The sequence below is a fragment of the Eupeodes corollae genome, chromosome 1 (genome assembly GCF_945859685.1).
Source record: "Eupeodes corollae chromosome 1, idEupCoro1.1, whole genome shotgun sequence".
In the NCBI taxonomy this organism is placed as follows: domain Eukaryota; kingdom Metazoa; phylum Arthropoda; class Insecta; order Diptera; family Syrphidae; genus Eupeodes; species Eupeodes corollae.
In genome coordinates this window covers 174,906,113-174,925,880 of record NC_079147.1, presented here as the reverse complement: position 1 = coordinate 174,925,880, position 19,768 = coordinate 174,906,113, and the positions used below count along the sequence as shown (strand labels likewise).

At 35.2% G+C, this 19,768-nt stretch overlaps 1 protein-coding gene and 1 non-coding gene across 2 annotated transcripts; both read left to right on the top strand.

The window, feature by feature from the left end:
• Positions 1 to 16,017: 16,017 nt before the first annotated feature.
• Positions 16,018 to 19,279, top strand: LOC129943392 (DNA replication licensing factor Mcm6). Its single transcript, XM_056052800.1, has 4 exons — positions 16,018 to 16,289; positions 16,361 to 16,504; positions 16,572 to 17,461; positions 17,850 to 19,279. The coding sequence occupies exons 1-4, from the start codon at positions 16,198 to 16,200 to the stop codon at positions 19,178 to 19,180; spliced, it is 2,457 nt and encodes an 818-aa protein (XP_055908775.1). The 5' UTR covers positions 16,018 to 16,197; the 3' UTR covers positions 19,181 to 19,279.
• Trnac-gca (transfer RNA cysteine (anticodon GCA)) lies at positions 17,499 to 17,570 on the top strand. The gene has a single exon. It is a non-coding gene; the product is annotated as a tRNA-Cys (tRNA).
• Positions 19,280 to 19,768: the final 489 nt, after the last annotated feature.

Sequence of the window (19,768 nt, the reverse complement as noted above, 5' to 3'; positions counted from 1 at the left end):
CACATCGACTTTAGATATATTTTGTTTTAAAAGTTGCCCTTAAGAAAATTGAATGGGTGAAGAAAGAAAAACTAAAATAATTTAAGAAAAGTGAAAAATTTATTTTAACCAAATATTTCTCCATCTAATAAGTCTATAGTGACTTTAATTAAATGTATTAATTATACATTGTTTTATGATACCAAATGGAATCGAACATTTCAAGAAGTAATAAAGGTACTAGAGCTAAATTTTAAATTTACAAAGCTAAAAAGAAGATTTAGCTTATTTTAAACGAAGTTAACCCGAGTCGAAATTTTGTCCCTATTTTCGTCCCCAAAATCCAGGTTCTCTGAAGTTCAAAGAGATTGAAATGAGGATCACTTACTGTTAAAACGTTGCTCCTCATTTGAACCTAATAGTGGCAGTTATCGACAGCAAAAAGCCGCAAATGAACCTTTTTTATCTTTACCATAGCTATTTTCTTTGTTCATTTACTCTCTCTCTTTCTTTCTTTTTATTTAGGAATCTTTTTAAAATAAAATAATTTATATTTTAATTTTATCCTTTTTTTATTCATTAAACAAAATAGTTTTTATTAACATTAATGATTAATTTTAAAGTTATAATCCTTGGTCGAAATCGCCTTTTACGTCGTCGTTGTCGTAGGAGTCGTAGTCGTTGCTGTTCCCGTCGTTGGTGTCGTCGACTTTATTAGCTCCATCGTTACCATTTTCACTATCATTAGTTCCATCCTTGTCATTTTCACCATCATTGTTGTCATTGTCATCATCTTTTGTGGCAACAACAGTGACAACAAACAAAGCAGGTACACGACTAGGTAGGCTTATTAAGTATGAAAAGAGGATAATATGTATTTCCTATGTTGATAAACCTTCATTTAGGACAAAATGAGGTTCACAACATATGCGTAGAAAACGGAAAGATTCATGTAGGATGAAATGAGGACGATGAAAGATCGTTGAGGATGAGATGAGGTTCGTTTTTCTGTAGGAGCAAATGAGGAGAAAAGATCCATTTAAGGATCAAAATAGTGCCGAAATTTCGACTGGGGTAAGTAAGTAGTATATAAAAATAATAATTTCTTTATTTCTACAAATAAAAACCCTTATACAACTCTAAAAACTAATATTGCAAAACTCCCACGTTTAGTTTATGACTAGAGCTTTGGTTTGATAAAACAAACTGTGAACTGTGAAACAAACAAAAACAAATCCACTTGACAAACTGCCCTATCCGAAATTTAGAGCTTCTAACAAAATTATATAATATTGTAATTAATTTATTTATTTTCAGAGAAAGAACAGTTTACATAATTTTTTTTGTTAAGTTTACAATAAGCGAGTTTGAAAGATTGACATTGCTTTGTTCATAAAGCCTGTTAGTTGAATTGCATCATGGTAAATCAAGCATAATTTTAAGCAATCAAATTCTAGATAACTGAAGTACCTATTTTATATACAAACTAAATATTTAGTAGTGTGTTGAGCCACCTTTCTCTTCTAAAACTTCAAACATCTGGATTTAAAGGATTGTCTACAAACTAGCCAAATAATTAAGTCAAATCGAGTTCCAAGCTAATTTAATGCCTTTCGTAAGTTCGGTTAACTGAATATTGTTGTCCTGATTCATAAACTTGACATGTCAACCATCCGCAAACATTTTCAAAGATATTCAAATTTTGCAGAATATGGCGTCAAGCTTAATAGATCCACATTTTGGCTATGTATATTACTGCATTATAATGTTGATAAATTCACGTCAAGGGTCCAAAAAGGGTATAAAGTATGGATAATGGATATGCCTTTTCCAATATATCATTGTAGTTGACATTAGTTGTATAGTTCGCGGGTTCCATAATAAGAAATGGCCCTCATACCTCCAAAACGGCTATGCAGCCGGTCCAAATAATGTACTTCTCTATATTCACTGAACCCATTAATTTGAAGTTGCATATTGTTTATTTGGAATTAAATTTATCTTTTACATGGTTTTTAATCGTCAGAATTTTTTTAGTTCGTCAGAATCCAAATTGATAATTAGGAAAAATATTATTCTCATAAACGTGATTGTCAAGATCTTCCTTGATTATTTCGTCTAGTAGCTTGCTTGCTAATAGATCTCAGTAAGCTTATAGGAATCTAGCTGCTGGCATCGTCTTTTCTGGAAAGTAACTTTATTTTAGACAACTATTGAAAATTGCAGTAAGATATCGAAAACCTGAGAAAGGCACATATTTCAAAAGTTTGTTGCTTATACCGTCAATACCAGTACAATTTTAAGTTTTAACATTTTGAATCAAATTTCTTACTTTACTAGATTTAATCCTGTTTGTTCGATATTTTATTGCGAAAATAAAGTTATTGTATGTATACTGTGATCACTAAAATGGGTTGTTGCCTCATGATTCTTTGAAGGATTTGAAGCTCATAAGTTTGCAGGTGGAACCTCTTTTATTTAACTTTGGAAACTTTCAAAATGTTGGCAATTATGACATTTCGTTATTTTACCAGCGTTTTGTCTCTTAAAGTCCCAGCGGACAAGAGTTCATTCAGTTTTATTATTCACATTATTCCGGACGAAATAAGTTCATCTTTAACCAATTTTTCGGCTAGGAGAACAAGTCGTGATAACACCACTTTAAGAGGTCGCATTTCTTTGCACGAGTATGAACAAATTGAATGTCTGATTTTACAAGTTCAACTTTGATTTTTTTTAAATATTTCATTCGATGGAGGGATCATTTTGTGACTAGGGAGGTATTTTTGATAAGATAGTTGCCAATCTTTAAATCACTCGTTGACTTGTAGATTTGAGAAGATCTATTGGAGGAACCCTGTCTTTAATGGTACTTACCCATAATAAATAGTTTCCATAAATTTTCTACAACACAGTTTTTTCAAATGAAACATAATATAAATGGTTGATAGTATAGGTATTTCTTTAATGCTTGAATGTGAATTTTCCAGTCCATTTTACTGTCAATGTTTATTCCCAGATATTTATACTCAGTAACTGGTTCAATAACAAAACAATTTGGAGAGCAAATATTTACCAACGCATTAGATTGTTTACCTGCGGAGGTACAACAAGAAATACTACTTAGTGGGATCTTTTTGCAGTCATAACTATGCTGTACAAAAAGAGGAAGACTCAAATCTACAGCAAGTGATTTGAAAAATATAATTCTTGTTTTCTCACTAATAACTAGTTTATGTATGCCAAACCAATGTCTTTATAACTCTTAGTCATGATTAATGTCTGAAAACAAATCAAGCAAAGTGGTACTATAAACACATGCTAGGTATATCATCAGCAAAGCCAACTACTTTACCTTTTAAATTAAGAGCAAATATACTATTAATATAAATAAGAAATAATAATCTTGATCTTTTGTTCCTACTATTTTGTACATGTTTTTTGCCTTATATTTTTAAGAACTAAACTGTTCCGCTGACGACATTGCTCTTAGCTTTTCAAGCATATTCTTCGTTTTAAGATTTATATCCTTGAAAATTCAATGCCAACATAGAATAAGAAAATAAAATGTTTGTCTTGCCTTGGGGGAATTTTGTCAAATGCGGAATCAAAAACAGTGAATTTAGTTCTTCGAAAAATGTTGTGCATTGTAGTTTAATCATACTTCTTACCCAATGCCAATTTTGTTTGGGTTCTGAACAGCGTTAAATTCTAGATATGGGCAATGTGCTCTAAAGAAAATTTGATCACATATTTAACATCGCCAAAATGGTGTAGGTTTTTTCGATAATGTAAGAAATTTTTACAAACCTATAATACATAAAGACTCTTTTCATCTGGTAATTCTCATGTTTGGACAGGTGTCCCAATAACCCAATTAAAGGTTCTTGGTCAGAATTCAAAAGAGAGATCTAAAAATGAAATAGGCTACTCAAACACTTGCTACTCTCAAACACAGCCCCAATATTTCATGACTGGCATTATGTTACCGATATTTTCATAAACAGTACTAAAAAATTCAACCATAACACCAGTACTTCTATTATCACAATTTTAGACGTAGTGTCTTTTTTGCCGCAATACACAATGGGTCATATTCATAGTTCCTTGATAAGTTCTGATTTTGTCTTTGCTAAATTAAACTTCAGTTTATGTTATTCATAGACAATTTTAACCCATTGTAAAACCATAATCTGGAGTCTAAAAATAAACAGGACGGAACCTATGTTTAAGATGTGTCTTAATCTATTAAACGTCAAAAACAAACAAACTGATCGAGTAAATTAAGTTACGAGACATTTTATTTGAAAATTTAAAAACAAAAATTGAAGTGTCAAAGGCCTTAAGCGTATATCAATGTTTTGATAGTTTGCTGGGTTTTGGAATGCTACCAACTAACAAAAAACGAAATCTCTACTTACCCCTTTGATATACGAGTATGTAGATGAAGACGATTTGTATGAAAGGTATCGACTTGAGAGGAAAAAACTGTGAAGTTTATGATTGAACATCTTAATATTTTAGATCGAAATTCAATGGAATGTTTGCTAATATCTGCGTTCTTACAAATCTTAGAATCAACCACCGCCCGACCTGTTTCTTACTAAAGAGAGCTGGGAAATTCTTTTTGAATAGCAGCTGTGTCTAACCTATATGTTAAATTTAGACTCGAGTTCAAAAAGTCTCGGGTTTAAAATATGTATATGAATATGCCCCAACGTGTTTTTAATCATCATAAACCTTTGGATTAGATTTTCAATTCATTTCAGCAGCATACTAGACAAATTTAATTTTGTTTTAAATAATTCAGAAATAATTGGATCGTTTCCAATTTTCCAATTTAAGGGCATAGCATTTAGTTTTTCTTTGACGACGAAAAGTTTTAAATTGTAAATCTACTTTTGAAAGTAAACAGAAAATAATAACAATCCCACAATCCAATCCGTATGCGCCATGGTGCATTTATTTTCTTTGTATAATGACCAACAGAATGTATTATGTGCAGTATCAGTATGTATTAACCTTTCCTCCAATTACTTTAGTCTTTTAATTAATAATAGTTTAAACTTCCCTTTCATCAATCAATCAAGTCTAGTACTCGTACATTTCAACCCATACTTATTCCTCTGCAAATTTGATTTGTTGGATGTGAGCAACGAATCTTAAGCCATAACAAATATTTGACTATCGGTTATGTGACAATAGCTTCATTAAATGGTAATTCGATATAAAAGTACTTATCGTTTCCCGTTTAATCGACGAAATCATTATCCGCTATGCGTGTATGCATATTTTAGAAAGTGTCCCCTAACGCCACCTTCTTTCTGTTTGGATATTTCATATGAGAAAAGAATATGAAGAATGAACATGGGCATAACGTTAACAATGAGCATGGACATGAGTGCATACACTATTGTGTTACAATAAACGTATTTACGTATGTATTATGCCTAAATATGAATCCTTAAATGAGCTTTGTAGACAGCAACCAGTTGAATGTGATTTACGGTAGATCTCTGCTCTCATTGTACTTTTTTGGCTTATATTGGCTTTTTTGGCTTATATCGTGGCTATAAATTACACATGCTCTTTCTGCCCTTGTTTTTAAAAAGCTTTTAATTGAATTAGATTGTGTATTGTATTTTTTGACATTCATAACATTATTGAGAAAATCACTATATTTAATTTAGAGATCAAGTAAATTTATTTAAAAAAAAAATAGAAAATGAGCATGATACATATGTACATATATGTATGCACTGAAAATACTTAATTTCATCCCCTAAGCCAATAATTTATTCTGCATTTGGCATAATATTGTAAATATACATAAATATAGCTGTATGCTTTATGAATTGAAACTTGATTTGAATCAAAATTATAGAGGCACAGAGCAAGTTTTGCAAATAAAAATCAAGGAGAATATTTGATGAATGAGTACGTACTTCTGAATAACTAGCTGTACATACGTAAACGTGTCGACCTTCTCTGTCAATTTCCATACAATTTCAATTTTAACCATAAGGTTCATACATATTGCAGATTTTTTAGTAAATTTAATCAACGAAAAATGCTTTGTCTATCAAAAACAACTAAAATATGTGTTATATTTGAAATACACCAAATTGTAGGAAAATAAGTGTTCCACGAAAACTGCTATTCGTTTTTCCCTTGATTGGCGTAAAGTTTTCAACGTTTAACAATTTTTCGGTAATGAAAATTGTAAAAAGACAAATTTAAGCATATTTACATAATTATATGTATTTGATTCTATACAAAAAACTATAAAATACATGGGTGAAATCGGCTAAGGTGATAATATTGACTATGATATTTTTGATAGTCAAATTGACTCGAATTTTTATTCCGTCTGTGTAAGAGATTCAACTCAATTCAATTCGATTGACAAATTTCTGATCAGAGTTGTCAGAATTTGTTGTTGCCATGGTGACATTTTAAATTGTTTCCTATAAAATGTCTTGATAAAAGTATGCGTTTGAATAACATTCTTCCATTTTTGTGTTTTTTAAATGTCATAAGCTTTATCCGTCACGAGAATGTGGTTTTTGTACCCAAAAAAGGTAACTGAAAAAATTTTAAATTCGGGTTTTGTAAGCGTCTGGTAGCTCTTTTCAGAAACGACAAACATATTTGCCTGAAAATGACTATCAAATTTTTATTGTGACAGCTTTCAAGGTATCAATTTAACTATAACCTTACATACATAGATCAAGTTTGATTATTTTGACAGACATTTATCAATAATCACCATAGCCGATTCGACCCCAGGATTAATTTGAAGCTTTATACGATTTTTTATTGAGGGCCTACACTTGTACCTATGTATACTACTTTTAAGAACTTTTGAATTTAGACTTCAAGATTTTATGTCTACAAGGTCAACTTGTCTGGCAAGAAATTTTACTTGTTTGCTTAAAGTATTTATCTTTATGATTTAATGCCTAACCGAATTTGTAAAGTTTTAATAAAGACTGCATAATAAAGACTGAATGGAAGGTGGCAATCTCCACAACTTAAATTGATAAATAATCTTCTATATTAGTACTCTTTGTCGGGCTATTGGTAGGAAGAGCACATTGCTTTTGAATCACTTTTCTGTATAAATGATTGATTGACATTTTGTTTATCATTGCAGTTTTTTATAAAATGTCAACAGAGCTATACCGAATTTACAACGCTCAAGGGTGTAAATTAGGGATCGAGCAGTACCTTCTACTTCTCTTTAAGAAGTGTATGACGGAAATTTTTAGGAATGACTACCCTGCTAGAGCCTCTCTGGTAATTGTGGGTAGGCACGGTCGGTTGAATTCAGTGATTTGCTAGCGTATGCAGTTGGGCGTTCACGACAATCTGGCATCCTGTGGGATAGCACTGCACCCAAACCAACAGGACTTGCATCAACAGCAAGTAAAACAGGCAAGTTGGGATGATACGAAATTAGAACATTATCAGAAACAAGTTCTTTTTTTAAAAACTCGAATGCTTTTCTCCCTTCTGAAGTCCAGTAGAATTTACGTTGCTTAATCATTTCGCGAAGAGGTGCAGAAATCGTGGACAGATTTGGTATAAATGAATGGTAATAACTAATCTTACCTAGAAAAGGTTGAAGTTCTGCTGCTGTTGTAGGTTGGGGGGCGTCTCGTATTGCGGAAACATGCTTGTCCAGTTTGTGAATCCCTGCGCCATCGATACGATATGCTAAGAAATTGACTGATTCCATAAGGAAAGCACAAGTCGTAGTTTGAGTCCAAATTGATGCAATCTCACGAATGTAGCTTCCAAAGCTATCAAAAGCTCGTCAACAGTATCAGTAAAAACCAGGAAATCATCGAAGAAGTTGATTGTATTTTTAAGACCATGTGTGATTTCTTCTGTCCTACGATGCCATACAGCTGGTATACTTGTCACACCATACTGTGCCCTTGTTGTTTGAATAAGTCTATGAGTAGGTGTACCTATTTAGTATTTAGTGTCATCGCTTCAGAAAATTCTTTACTGCACGGCAAACTCATAAATGCATCTGTTATATCCAATCGACAAAAAAATTTTGCTCCACGTAATTTATAGAAAAAGTCTTCTGCTTTGGATATTCGATGTTCATCCACGATCAGCTGTGGGTTGAGTGTTGATTTGTCATCACCAATCACCAGTGATACGTTTTTTATTTCCCTTGACTACAACATGAGTTGGCGATGCCCATCGGGAATGAGTGACTTTTTTATCTATTGTTTGAAGTTTTTTATCTATTTCTGAAGAATATGTATTAAGAAGCGAATATGGAATAGGTCGGGCTTTTGCAAAAACTGGCTGCACGTCGGTTTTGAAGTGAACGTCAACTGGTGGTCCCGTCATGGTACCTGCAGTTTCGCTAAATAAGTCTTCGTATTTGATAAGCAGGTTTTCTTTTGAATTTGTATTATCAGAAATTATTGAAAATTTACTATTGGAGATTGTCGATATTTGTTTGAAATATTTTTCGAAACAAATTAAATCGGAAAAATGTACTATCCATTCGCGGGAATGCATGGACTTGGAATAGCCATATGTTCCTGCCTACGATCTGAAAGATCGTAAAGATTCAAATACTTTAGTATTAAGTAAGTACGTAGGGAATGTTTGTATTGCCAATGAAAGTTCTGGACTCGTTCGTTCACGAGGTCCAAAAGCGCCACCTATGTGTGAAGGCAAGAAAGGCCATATTATGTCCCAAAGGAAGGAAACCGAAACTTTCTTTCTCTGAGAGGAAACCCTTCATCCAGTGACAGGTTAACATGCAGTCAAGGAAAATATGATAATTCTTTCGATTGTTAACCAGCAAAGAGCAAGGTCACAGTAACTAATACATACATACGTGAGTCGACGACGACGTTGTAGCCCGTAGGCTCAATCGAAAAAAAATCGTATTGACCTTCAAACAAACCCACGAGGCAGCTATGGTTACTCAACCTTGCAAAATATAACACCAATTTAAGGAGCTGCGGAAGTTAAGGCTAAGACCATTTCCCCTCAACTCAGCGACCAGGGTTCGAGGTTTCTTTCTTTTTTTTTAATTGCTTTGTAAAATCTTTTTAATTGGTTGAGTAATTGCTAATTAAATTAAATTAGATTTAAAGATGAAAAGTTGCCTTAAGGATTAAACTCGAAGATTTTTTTTTGTATCGAGTACTGTAGAATACTCCAAAAGTATATGTAAGCTAAACAAGTGATTGCATGTGCATGTATTGGTGAATTTCGCCTATACCGGAAGCAGTGTCCGCACCGCGGAAGGAGACATCGGTGAGTATTTAATACATACATATTTTGTTTTTATTTCATTGCTTACATACATATAATAATTCGATTAGTATTATTTTATTCAATTAAGAGAATTGGAGATTATTAATTTGAGTTTAGGCTTTAAAAGCAACCAAGTTGACACTTTGAATTTTAAATTAATTTTTTTTTTTATTAAAATTTGTCAATAGTCTGGACGATAAGGTATCTTTCGTTTGAAAAATTATGTTTTTTTAAAATGAATTCTTCAATAGCAAAATGAATGTTGTGAATAAAACTAAAATAAATATGAACTAGTGATTTTGTTTGAAAGGGAAAAATGAGAAGGATGAAGAGGAGTGAAAGTATGGGAAAGTAAGTAAGGATAAAGGGGTTATTTTAGCGAGAGGAATAACCAGGTAGGGAGGGTATCGAAACAAACGTTTTCTCGCGCACAACTCCACCTAGTGCTAGAGCTGGTAATTTTAGTTTTTATGTTAATGTGGAGTTATACGAACTACATCTCGAGCTAGGGATGTACCAGCAAGGACAGGCCAAGAAAAACATTTATAGAATGTGACGTTTACTTGAGTGCACTGGCACTTGAATTTGTTTTTTGTGAAGCTGCAAAATGTTCTTTGAGAAGGAGTGAGCTGTTGCAATGGCAGTAAAGTTTTAAAAGTGTCAATACTAACCATTGAACTTGCTCCGGCTGTGTCTAGCTCCATCTTAAGCGGCTTATCGTTGATGCAAACATCGACCACAATTAGTGGAACACTCTCGCTGATTTTATTTATTGCATCGTCTTACAGAAAATTAATTGAATTTCCATCTGAACTGCTAGAAGTTGCAGTAGTTATATTGCTTGTATTTGTATTTCCGCAACCAAATCATTTGTATTTTGGTGGTGTTTTGGCACTTTGAGGTTTGTCTCGGTTTTGCTGAGAGCGAGATCGAGACCCAGATGATTTTTTGATGAGAGTCATGTACGAATTGGTGAATAGAAGCTGAAGAAGCTCTCGTAGAACTGGGATTAGCTTTAATCGAATTTGATGCATGTCTTGTTGCCTCGAGTGAAGCTGCTATTTTGACTGCATCGACAAAGTTTTCAGGTTTCTTCGCTATTATGGCATCACACGAATATCATCCCGATTAACACCATGAATAAATTGGACAATTAGAAAGCCGAAATCTAATTCTCTGGATTTTGCAAAATAAATCGAAATCGAATTGCTTCACTGAATTTATTTTTTGTTGCCATGAAATGAGCACTAAGAATTTCTACAATTTTGTCGAAGCTGAGGCTACTTACGTCTTGAGGATAGCATGTATTCATGCATGTATGTAGAATTTTTTTTGTTTTTTTGCAAATTATTTTTATTTTTTCGTCGCCATTTTATTACATCTTTATTTGAAAACTAGACTTATAATAAAATATATTGTACTTTAGGTATTACGAGTAAATAAATTTTTACTTGGTTTGACTTGTCCGAGAACTGAAAATGTAATGACAACACGTCATAAATATAAGGCGGTATGTACACATAGGTAGTAATATATATATGTAAATAGGTAACATTCATAGTTTCTTTCGAAAATCTATTTTTTAACCGGAAATTGGTATACTTCAGTGTCATAGGATTAACCCGACTTCTGCTGCTTTGGACTGTGACAAATAAAATTTCAAAAGATAAATAATTTTCGTTAATGTCGACAGAAAATAATCTCAAAAACGATTCTGAAACATGAGTTGTGTGAGTCCATAGAAATAGTACCTAATAATTTTGAAATTTGCTTCAAATATATTTGTTTGTCAATCCAGCAAATTTGTTTGTCAATCCAGCAAATTATTAGAAACTATTGATATCTACATATTTGACAATCCGTTTGGTAAGGTAAGGATAAAAAGTAAATCGTTTTTATTTTACGTTCCAAAAACGCTCTTAAGGGACAAATAGAAATAGAGAATAATCAAATCATCATGTGTGTCAACTTCTCGTGAATTTGATGCTTTGTCTGATTCCATCCAAAGAATTGTGTCGTCCTATCCTCGCACTGAAATCGTTGTTACGGGCGATTTCAATGTACACAATTCTTCATAGCTTCAACATTCGAGCCAGTCAACACCAGAAGGAGTGTGTGCTGAGATCTTCGCTGAGTTAAACCACCTAACTCAGCTGGTCAACGAGCCCACTCGAATATCGGACGTCGAGCACGAAACACTCTTGACTTGTTTTTTACCTCTGACCCTGGTAAATACACTATTAGTGTTCTATCTCCTCTAGGCACATATGACCATTGTGTCATATCAGCAAATTTCTCGTGTAAAAACTCTCCAGTTAAAGAAAGAGCTCCTAAGAGAACCGTTTGGCAATACGAGAAAGCCAACTTGGACGGTCTCAATAATTACTTCAGGATCTTTAACTGGTCACTATGCTTCCTCGATAGTGACGTTTACGCCAGCGCTGATATGATCACAAGTTTGATTCTCCTGGGAATGAGAACTTTTATCCCGAATAGGGTTAAAAGCATCAGACCAAAGGAAAACGCATGGTTCGATGGGAGCTGTAAAGAGGTTATTAGGGTCAAGAAGGTAAGTTTCCGTTGTTTTAAAGCTAATCCAAATAAGGAAAACCGGAATAAGTTCAAGCAAGCCAGGAAGACCTGCAACGCCCATATTCGACGGACCAAATTTTTACATGACCAAAAATGACGGCAAAAAAACTGCAATGTCCCAAAGGTAGTACAAATTGTTGGTCATTTGTAAAAAACATGAGGAATTCTTCCTCTTCTTTGGTTCCTACGCTCGTTGTGAATGACACTCCATTTGTTAGCTCTTTAGAGAAAGCAAATCTCTTTGCTAGGTAGTTCGCCGCAAATTCAACGCTGCCAGTGAGTGTTATGACTCCGCCCGTACTTGATCGAGTTAATGATTCTGTGGGGCAAATCTTTTTTCGCACTCGTACTGTAGCGAGAGTCCTAAATGATCTTAACATACATAAATCTGCTGGTCCGGATGGTATCCCCGCTATTTTTCTGAAGAGGTGTTTTTCATCGCTGGCAAAACCACTGCGTAACCTTTTTCATCTGTCCTACTCCTCAGGTCTCGTTCCGAGAGAATGGAAAACCGCATTTGTCCAGCCTATTCCCAAAAAAGGCGAATCTTCCTCACCGTCTAATAACCGACCGATTGCACTTACGTCCCTTCTTTCCAAGGTCATTTAAACGCTGATTAATTGTCAGCTCAAGAAATATCTCGAAGAACGGAAGCTTCTTAATGACCGACAGTATGGCTTTCGTAGCAATAGGTCCACTGGTGATCTCATGGTTCATGTCACCGAACAGTGAAACAAATCTTTACATAGTTTTGGAGAAAGTAAAATTATTGCACTAGATATTTCAAAAGCATTTGATAGGGTTTGGCATCAGGCTCTCTTATCGAAAATGCATGCTTTCGGTTTTCATGAATCCCTACTTCATTGGATTAGTAATTACCTTTCGAGTCATTCAATGCAAGTTGTATTGGATGGATTCAAGTCTGAAAACCACAAAATAAATGCTGGTGTGCCCCAGGGCTCTGTTTTATCTCCAACACTCTTTCTCATTTTTATTAATGATCTCCTGTCTGCAACATCTAATCCAATACATTGTTTCGCTGGCAATAGTACTCTTAACTTTTCATATTCGTTTTCTGATTCATATAGATTCTTCGGATGTTGAGCTGCAACGACAAAATATGATAAGCTCATTAATTTCCGACCTAAACAGTGTACAATGGGGAATAAGAAACCGCGTGGAATTTAATGCTTCAAAAACGCAATGCTGTCTTGTATCGTTAAAGCGAAATATACCCCCCTGCCATTATGCATAAATGACAACCACCTTTTGTGGAACGATCACATACGCGATGTCGCGAAAAATGCCGCAAGTTTGGGTTTTCTAAGGCGATGCAAGAAGTTTTTCTCCCCCTCTGATCTGGCTGTTATTTACAAGACTTATATACGTCCAAAGCTTGAGTATAACTCCCATATCTGGGCTGGTGCTCCTGCAACTTTCTTAAGCCTCTTGGACAGTATTGAACGTAGAGCATTTAGACTGATTGGTGATATTACCATCGTAAGATCATTTACGCCACTTGAACATCGTCGAAATGTTTCTTGTCTCACCCTCTGTTACCGTTATTTTAATGGTTTATGCTCTAGAGAAATAGCCAGCAGCATTCCTCCCCTTAAACAGTTCAACCGTAATACTAGAGCGTCTAGGAATGCTCATCAATATACCCTCGAGTCCAACTTCGGTCGTACTGTCAAGTACAGAGATTGGTTCTTTAGCCGTACTATGCGAATGTGGAATGCCTTACCACACTCTGTCTTTCGTAGTCATTGCAATATTCAGGAATTCAAAACCAATGTGCATCGACATCTCCTTTCAAACACTCTCTCCCTTTCCTAGTGCTCACACTGTGTCTACATAATAAGGGTAATATATCCCTTTGAGTGTGCGCTTATTATAAAAAAAAAAACAAATAAACGAACAAAAGTCAATTTCAAACAAAAACACATTTAATTTATAAGAAACCTATTGGCACTAATGTAAGGACAATAAAATTTGCATTTTGTTCTCTAGGTTGCTCGAACTGTCATACTCTATCCGCGTTCCACATACCATCCACACTGCAACGAATAAATTGTTCGCGCACAACATAACCTCAAAATCATACCACTCTTGTTTTGTTTTTGTGTGAAAGATAATGCTTGAGGAATATATGGATAATTCGTCGCTAAGAAATAAAGCTCATGTGAAAGAAAAGTCAAAATATCCCAACATCCGTAGTTCGTAGCTCATGTGCAAAATGCTTTATAAAGATATAAATCATCGGTAGCCATCTTGGTTTGCCTGCAAGCTAAACCGGAAATGAGATTCATAAACTAATTCAAGTATGCTTGACATTTCTTCTCTAAATTATGACATTTCCACTAAAAACTCAGGAATTAATTTTATTTATGCTTGACAAGAAGTCAAATAGGTTTTGAAGGGTGATACGTACGAAGGAGTTATGTATATCTTTATTAGAATGTTTTTGTTACGTTCTCCTCTCTGTCAATCCGTCTGAAATAAATCTCAGAAATCTTACTGCTTGAACAGAATGAGATGCAGCTGTAGCTAAAAAATCACTGTAGTATAAGCTGTCAATAAAAACGCTCACTAATGTAGCAAAGGTCGCCCACAATGGTGTAGCGCAGGAAGAACGTCAGCTGTCATTTTTGTTGACATTTATACATTTGTGTTTAGTTTTGTGACTATTGTAATTTTTGGGCAACTTAATTTTCAATTTGTAATATAAAAAATGGATCAATGCGATGAAATTGCATTTATTGCAATGATAATGCAAATGTGCTATTGCGGAATGAAGCTTCTAAAGAAGAGAAAACGAAGGTGGTGGGTACGTCCTTTGTACCAAGAAAGACCTACGAAAGGTTTCTTTGAAACAACTTTTCAGGTGGCGTAAAATGTTTAATGGTCTTGCTTAAGTTATCATAAAACCTTTCAGTTTATCAAAAACAATGACGAAGAACTATTTTTTAAGGCCACTCGGCTAACCAGGATGCAATATGATTTGTTGTTGTCTCTAATAAATTCAAGCCTACAAAAAAATCCATTAGAACTCCAATAAGTCCAGAGTGTAGGATGGTGGTAACATTATTGTAAGTCATATTTCAAAATCGAAAGTGTTTATTAAATATCCACTCTATTCAGGTACTTGGCGCAAGAAGTTTCACCAAACTACTTGGCTTGGTCTTTCAGGATGGGTGCATCCACGGTTAGACAAATCATCATTGAAGTCTGTGAAGTATTTTGGGACGTACTATCTCTGGTTTATATGCCAAATTGGATTGGAAAGACATCAGCAACGAGTTCGACAGACGATGGCATATGCGTCGGTACCATCGATGGAAAGCACGTTGCTATAAAGCGTCCGCCAAACTCGGGTTCTAAATTTTATAACTACAAGGGATTTTTTAGTATTGTGTTGCTTGCTGTTTGCGATGCTAACTATACCTTCACCGTAGTTGATGTAGGAGCTTATGGCAGCCAGAGCAAGGTGGATTTGGAAAGCAAGTGTTTCCTAGCAAAATTGAATAGCCACCACCCTAAAAACATAATAAATACACTAACGGTCTTGGTTTCATGTGTTCCCTGATGAATTCCATTTGGTCACGAAACTTTCAAGAAGATTCCGGCTCTTCAGCAGCTTGACCAGATTTTGGTGTTTTGTGAAATTCCCTGGAGAAGCTATCTCTTAAGGCCTTCCACTTCTTTTTGCACACATCAACTAATAAATTGGTTTTATTAAATAATGTTTATCAATTATCAAATGTAGCTTGTAGCGCCGCCAAAAGTTAAAGTTTAGTAAACTTTCGCTGCAGCTACAGCTACAGCTTCTCATTGTGTCGATGTATAGTATTTTCGTATCTTTTAACTTTGACAGTGCTACAGGCAACAGCTACAGCTACACCATTCTGTTCAGCAAGTTAGAAATATAAACGGGCTAATTTTAAAATTTGAGTCAAACGTATGTATATTTGAGAATGTGTCGCCCTAATGAGAGAAAAAGTAACCGAACGCAGCCAATGTCAATTCACGCAACCGCTTGACGCGACATCTTCCTTTAAGTAGATGAACTGTTTCATTTTCCTCGACATGTTTTTGGTATTGTTGCTTTCCCTGGGCGGGAAAACTGACATTTCATTCGCATTTGGATTTGGATTTTTGTTTTTTTCTTCGTATTCTATTCGTTTTCTTTTCGTTTCGCACCGCAATTGCACTCACCTTTTGATTTGGCTTGTTACATTTTATAACAAAAGTCCTCGTGAATTTTCATTAATATTTTAGTTTCAATAAGCATTTGATTAAATAATTTAAAACTAATAACTCTACATTATAATGGATGTTGCTGATGCCCAAGTTGGACAGTTGCGTGTAAAAGACGACGTTGGTATTCGATGTCAGAAACTATTCCAGGACTTCCTTGAAGAGTGAGTATCGCTTATACTATGTTTGTGTACTTAGTAGAAGTGTCTCAAAACTGACATTGTTTGAATTTTAGATTCAAAGAAGATGGAGAAATCAAGTATCTTAAACCAGTCACTGAATTAGAGTCTCCTGACCGCTGTACTCTCGAAGTAAGCTTCGACGATGTGGAAAAATACAATCAAAATTTGGCTACAACAATTATCGAAGAATATTATAGGTAATAATTGCGCTTCCGCAATGAGGTCTATTTATAAAGAACACTGTTTCTATATGACTTCTTTCAGAATCTACCCTTATCTATGTCAATCAGTGTCGAACTTCGCCAAGGACCGCATAGGCTTGAAGACCGAAAAGGATTGTTATGTGTCTTTTACCGAAGTGCCTACTCGTCATAAAGTCCGTGACATGACTACAGCGAAGATTGGAACCCTTATTCGAATTTCTGGTCAAGTAGTTCGCACACATCCAGTACACCCAGAGCTGGTCTTTGGCACTTTCATGTGTCTCGATTGTCAGACTGAAATTCGTGGTGTAGAACAGCAATTTAAGTTCACAAATCCAACAATATGCCGCAACCCTGTGTGTTCCAATCGACGGCGCTTCATGTTAGATGTTGAAAAGAGTCTGTTCATAGATTTTCAAAAAATTCGTATCCAAGAAACACAAGCTGAGCTCCCTAGAGGTTGTATTCCCCGCTCGGTGGAGATCATCCTTCGTTCGGAATTAGTAGAAACTGTTCAAGCCGGGGATCGTTATGATTTCACTGGCACTCTAATTGTTGTCCCAGATATAGCTGTGTTGAATATGCCCGGTGCAAAAGCAGACTTTGGTTCACGGCACAAGCCTGGTGAGGGTCATGATGACGGAGTTCGTGGCCTTAAGGCTCTCGGCGTACGAGATTTGAACTATCGCATGGCTTTCCTAGCTTGTAGTGTTCAAGCAACCACAGCTAGGTTCGGTGGAACTGATTTACCAATGAGTGAGGTGACGGCAGAGGATATGAAAAAGCAGATGACTGACGCCGAATGGAATAAAGTCTACGAAATGTCCAAAGACAGAAACTTGTACCACAATCTGATAACCAGTCTATTCCCATCGGTTTATGGGAATGAAGAAGTAAAGAGAGGAATACTCTTGCAGTTGTTTGGAGGCGTGGGAAAGACGACACATGAAAGTGAGTACTTTATGAGACTTTGTGTAGAATTGTATGAGGGGATATAGCTCAGTGGTAGAGCATTCGACTGCAGATCGAGAGGTCCCCGGTTCAAACCCGGGTGTCCCCTTCGTGTTTACATTTTATATTTTTAAATCTTTAAGAAGCTTTGTTGATTGATAATTGATTTTTGTATGTAAAATGATATAAAATATAATTTTTTTTGTTAGTGTTGCAAGTATAATTTACAGGGCGTTGAAAGTTTGGTGAATTTCACTTTTAACAGAATATTTTATACGAGATTTTTATAAAATTGGATTATTCAATATTAAGTCTAAAATATTATTGTCACAAGCTTTGGTAAAAATAGCAATTTTATTTGTGGTTCATTTTCTTTTTTTTTTCTTAGAGACAACTCTTCGTGGTGACATAAATGTGTGCATTGTCGGGGATCCTAGTACGGCGAAGTCGCAGTTTCTTAAGCAAGTTGCCGATTTTTCTCCACGCGCCGTCTATACATCAGGTAAAGCTTCTTCGGCTGCAGGTCTTACAGCAGCTGTGGTGAGAGACGAAGAAAGTTTTGATTTTGTTATTGAAGCGGGAGCGCTAATGTTAGCCGACAATGGAATTTGTTGCATCGATGAATTCGACAAAATGGATCCTCGAGATCAAGTTGCCATTCACGAAGCTATGGAACAGCAGACTATATCGCTTGCTAAAGCCGGTGTTCGGGCCACTCTGAATGCTCGGACATCAATCTTAGCAGCTGCCAATCCCATCAATGGTCGCTATGATCGAAGCAAGTCTCTGCAACAAAATATTCAGCTGTCGGCTCCGATTATGTCGCGTTTCGATTTGTTTTTCATTCTTGTGGATGAATGCAATGAAGTCGTGGACTATGCTATTGCAAGGAAGATCATTGATTTGCATTCCAATATCGAAGATAATGTTGAGCGAATGTACACAAGGGAAGAAGTACTCCGTTATATCACCTTTGCCAAACAATTCAAACCCATTATCAATTTAGAAGCATCCAAGTTGTTAGTGGAGAACTACGGTCAACTCCGTCAACGGGATACTGGAAGTAGTGGTCGAAGTACATGGAGAATCACAGTGCGCCAGCTTGAAAGTATGATTCGTCTAAGCGAAGCAATGGCCAAGCTGGAGTGCATGAACGAAGTCCAGGTGCGACACGTTAAGGAAGCATTCCGTTTGCTTAATAAATCTATAATACGAGTGGAGCAGCCAGACATACATTTAGATGATGATGAAGATGTTGGCCTAGCAGATGTTGAGATGGAAGAAGAAAATGAAACCGCTGGCGCTGAAAATGGAACTGAACCAGCTACAAATGGAGATGAGGGAACTGCAACAGTACAAAAGAAGAAACTAACTCTTAGTTTCGAGGACTACAAACATCTGATGACAATGTTGGCTTTGCACATGCGTAAAGAAGAAGCTCGATGCGAAATAGAAGGCACTGACAGTGGAATGAGACGAAGCGAAATTGTTGCTTGGTACCTGGAACAGGTGGCGGATCAAATCGAATCGGAGGATGAATTGATCTCACGCAAGAACTTAATTGAGAAAGTTATCGATCGTTTGATTTACAATGATCAAGTTATTATTCCATTAAAGACAACGGAGTTAAAGGCAAGTGGCAAAAGAGTTGAAGGTGGAGAGGACGAAGAGGAAGAGGATCCACTCCTGGTAGTGCATCCCAATTATATTGTTGAGTGAAAAGAATAATTCAGAAATACTTTTTTATTCGTTATATCTTCGTTCTTATTTTATAATTCACTTTAAGATTATTTTTCAAATAAAGTAAAAAAAAAAAAACAATTCAAAAAAATTACTTTTTTTTATTAAAGTTTTAAAATTATGATTTGTAATGTAAGTAAAATATTGGGCTTGCTAAAATTTTGATTGTACAATTCTTGTGTTATGTTTAATCAAGATATCACTCGTTAACCAAAGTATTTCATACTTCGTAGTAAAAGAGAAGCGTTTAATTTAATAAAAGTATGGAGAATGAAAATTAGTCAATGTACCTACCAAGAAAAATTTCCTTAAGTGAGTAATGTATTTATTTATTTTTTAAAACCAAATGAAGGCAAGAAACCCGTTGTTCATAGTGAAGATTTATAAAACCGAATAACATCATGGTTGGGAAATGATGCGCTTGAAATAAGAACATTCAACTGTTTTAGTCAATTAAATTAATAGGAATCTGCGTTTACTCACCGAAATTTAAAGTTACAACTTTGGCAAGCTTAGCTCGAGATCATCATTTTTGATTATGGCTATAGAGCTTAAAACCGTGTTATT

Coding starts and splice junctions, on each gene's coding strand:
- LOC129943392 (XM_056052800.1), top strand. CDS start 16,198: ATGGATGTTGCTGATGCCCAAGTTGGACAGTTGCGTGTAAAAGACGAC. Junction 16,290..16,360: donor TTCCAGGACTTCCTTGAAGA/GTGAGTATCGCT, acceptor TTTGAATTTTAG/ATTCAAAGAAGATGGAGAAA. Junction 16,505..16,571: donor ATTATCGAAGAATATTATAG/GTAATAATTGCG, acceptor GACTTCTTTCAG/AATCTACCCTTATCTATGTC.